The sequence below is a fragment of the Solanum verrucosum genome, unplaced genomic scaffold, assembly GCF_900185275.1.
Source record: "Solanum verrucosum unplaced genomic scaffold, falcon-dt-bn FXZP01000062.1, whole genome shotgun sequence".
Classification (NCBI taxonomy): domain Eukaryota; kingdom Viridiplantae; phylum Streptophyta; class Magnoliopsida; order Solanales; family Solanaceae; genus Solanum; species Solanum verrucosum.
Window position 1 is genome coordinate 6,397,240 of NW_026020477.1, and position 3,763 is coordinate 6,401,002.

The window sequence follows — 3,763 nt, forward strand, 5'->3', positions numbered from 1 at the left end:
ACACATATCTCCATTACTCATCTTGAACCAATTGAAGATTGGGGAATTTTATTTATCTTCATAAAATAAAAGTACATCATAAGAAATATGAAAAATCAACAACTTTGCAAGAAAATAAAAGTACTTTTTTTTTCTGAATATAAAAACAACATAAGGAAAAACATAACAATAAAAAACACATAAATAAAACAACATAATTATTTTCCCCAATCAAATGATCAAACATTAATTTTGATCTCCAAAGAAGTCTTCAACTTCCAAATGAGTAATATCATCAAGGTCACCAAAATCATCATCTTTTAAAGCCAAATTTGCTTCAATATTGTCATCATATTTTTGTGAAGGCCCTACCTCGGCATCATTTTTATAAGTCAAGTGTGACTCCACCCTAGCATTAGAAGAAGATGCACCATTTTTATTTCCTTTTCTTTTCAAGGAATCTTGATAAAGCCTAACAAAATGCTCAGCTGCTCGGCATTCATTCTTCCAATGCCCTTTCAAGCCACAACGATGACAATTGCCTCTTGAAGGATTGCTTTGAGAACCCATATTGTTCTCCCTTTTGTGGCGACCACCACCACGACGATTATTATATCGTCCTCTGCCATTGCCACGTCCACGCACATTATTTTGGCCTTGATTTTTATTTTGTCTTCTTTCAGACTGGCCATGTGCTTCAACCTCATTTGCTTCCGGTAACGGAGCAGTTCCCGTGGGACGGGCCTCATGATTTTTCAATAAAAGAGTATTATGTTGCTCAGCCACAAGAAGGCATGAGATCAACTCAGAATACTTTTTGAATCCCCTTTCACGGTATTGCTGCTGTAATACCAAATTTGAGGCATGAAAAGTTGTGAGAGTCTTTTCCAACATGTCCTCATCTTTTATATCTTCCCCACATAATTTTAATTGGGAAGTAATTTTGTATACAGCAGAATTATATTCACATATAGTTTTAAAATCTTGTAACCGCAAGTGAATCCATTCATAACAAGCCCTTGGCAATACCGTTGCCTTAAGGTGGTCATACCTTTCCTTCAAACCAGTCCACAATTCAAGTGGATCTTTCACCGTAAGGTATTCAACCTTCAATCCTTCATCCAGATGATGACGAAGGAAAATCATTGCCTTTGCTTTGTCCTGACTCGACGTTGTATTACCATTGGTAATAGTGGCACCAAGACCTTTAGCGTCAAGGTGAATTTCAGCGTCGAGTACCCATGACAAGTAATTATTTCCAGAAATGTCAAGTGCCACGAACTCAAGCTTTGATAAGTTCGACATGATAAAACTATCATAGAAAATAATTAAATTAGACTAAAATAAATAGTGAGTACACAAGTAATTAACAAAACTTTTTTTTTCAATGATAATAACATGACACATGTTATTGTATAAAGTAACATCAATTAGTAACTTAATGTGTTAGTATCAAAATTCCGAGCAATTTAAATGAACATTCTGCCTAACATATAACTTAAATAATTTCTAGAAAAATTGCTAGACAAAATTAAAATTTAACTAATTTAAAATAACATAAACTTTTTGGACTTATATATTTCCATTGTTTAACTACCAAAAATATACACACACTGTTTAACACCTAATCATTTCATAATATGTAGTATATTATATTAGAGTGATTAATAATGAGAATTAAGTATATGAATACATACCAGAAGCTTAACTTGGAAAAATCGAAATGATATTAGAGTTTCGTGCTGATAACGTGTTGTAAAACTTAAGGACAAAAGAACAATATAAAGAGGAAGAGAAGAAGACTATAAGACAAGAGGAACAATATAAACTAACATTCTTTCTTTCAAGTGTATTCAACATTATTCTCAACACCACTATTTATAGGATTACATTGAGGAATACCAAAAGGTGTCATAAACATTACATTAAACCTTGAGAATTACTACCCATTAAGGAGGAAATAAACCTAGGAGTTATGGTCATCCAATTAACCATATTATCAACAACATTACTACCAATAAAGGATGAAATTAACCTAGGAGTTATGGTCATCCATTTGATCACATTATCAACAACATTACTACTCATAAAGGAGGGAAATTAACCAAGGAGTTATGGTCATCCATTTAACCACCAAAATGATTTACAACAACTATATTCACCTTCTAATATACTTTTTTTAATCTTATTAATTATGTAAATTTTCCTTACATAGGGAGTAATATTTATTGTCGAAATTCTAACTAGTTATATCATACCTATTTTCTCTGTCAAATCATGTGAATCGTTAGAACTTTTATCTCTAACTCCAAAATCTTTTATCCTTGTTAATTTAGATCACTCCTTATAATTCTTAATTTCATGGATATTGAACTTAAATCTTGATTTATGGACATGGGCAGCAAATTGTAGGGATTTCAAATTTGAATCTGTTTAAAATAGGGATAAGGGTCTGAAAAATACCTCAACTTTGGTCGGATTTGCTGTTGCGATACTAAACTTTCATAAGGACCTATTACCTCCCTAGACTATTTAATACTGTATTTTTTACCCTCTGAACTATTTAATAGTGTATTTTAAAGGTATATATGTGCCCACGTGGAAATATTACTATTTATAATTTTGCATTATTTTTATGTCCACGTGGACAAATATATGTTTAAAATACGGTATTAAATAGTCTAGGGAGGTAATAGGTCCTCATGAAAGTTTAGTATCGTAACAGCAAATCCGACCAAAGTTGGGGTATTTTTCAGACACTTATCCCTTTAAAATAATACAACAAAAGATTTTGGAGTTTGAATACTTGAAAATACAATTGAGTTCTATTAAATATATATGGCAATATCAAAGATGGAAATGCAACTGATACGAGTAGAGAACCAAACTTGCCATTAAGAAAATCTAAACTATGATTGAAGTTCTATCGAGAGACTCAAATTTAACTAGGGTTTTATTACTCTCTTAAACTATTATAAAATGGAATAAACACACCCCAAAAGTTAACGTGACATAGAAAATGTGTACACTTTTTTGAACACGAGTGAAGACCGAAAAAATTGGACACATATCCTTTTAAATTGGTCTATTTACAATTAGTTAGAACACATAATTATTGACATTAAATTTTTTATATATTTAATTATTTTCATTTTTTCCTTGTAAAATATTTATTTTAATTTCTTCCCCCACTTTAACTTTTATATTTTTTCTCTTTCATTAATTTTTTATCTTTTCACTCAAATTATTTTTAAAAAACTATGTGCATTTCTTTAAAAAAAAATCAATCAAAAAGTGTCCTTTAATTTTTAACATTTTATTTGATTTTATTCATTTATTTTGATATTCGTTCAGAATTAACTTATTTTAAATTTTATATATATATATAAAAGAGAACCTTAGGTCCACCTGGGTGGCGCCACCACAAATCATGATTCCTTTTTAAATTTATTTATTTCCAAAACTAGTCTTCCCCATTCATGAAACGTTGTGACTTTTTTGAAAAATTGTGACTTTTATGAAGGGTTGCAACTTTAATGAAAAATTGTGGCTTTTATGAAAAGTTGTGACTTTTATGAAGAGTTGAGACTTTCATGAAAAGTTGTGACTTTTATGAAAGGTTGTTACATTTCCGAAAGGTTGTAACTTTTCCAAATAGTTGTGACATTTCCGATAAAGCACAATAAACATTTGTTGACACTACCCTTTGTTGTCTATAAATAGAGGGATTTCCTCTCATTTTAAAACAATGAAAATTCTGAACTTTTTCTTCTTCTTCTGCACA

The 3,763-nt window shown here is 30.6% G+C and overlaps 1 protein-coding gene across 1 annotated transcript; it reads right to left on the minus strand.

Annotated features, from left to right (window-relative positions):
• Nucleotides 1-225: 225 nt before the first annotated feature.
• On the minus strand, nucleotides 226-1,284 carry LOC125809424 (uncharacterized). The gene has a single exon (XM_049489065.1). The coding sequence runs from the start codon at nucleotides 1,282-1,284 to the stop codon at nucleotides 226-228; it is 1,059 nt and encodes a 352-aa protein (XP_049345022.1).
• Between the last annotated feature and the right edge of the window lie 2,479 nt (nucleotides 1,285-3,763).

Coding starts and splice junctions, on each gene's coding strand:
- LOC125809424 (XM_049489065.1), bottom strand. CDS start 1,284: ATGTCGAACTTATCAAAGCTTGAGTTCGTGGCACTTGACATTTCTGGA.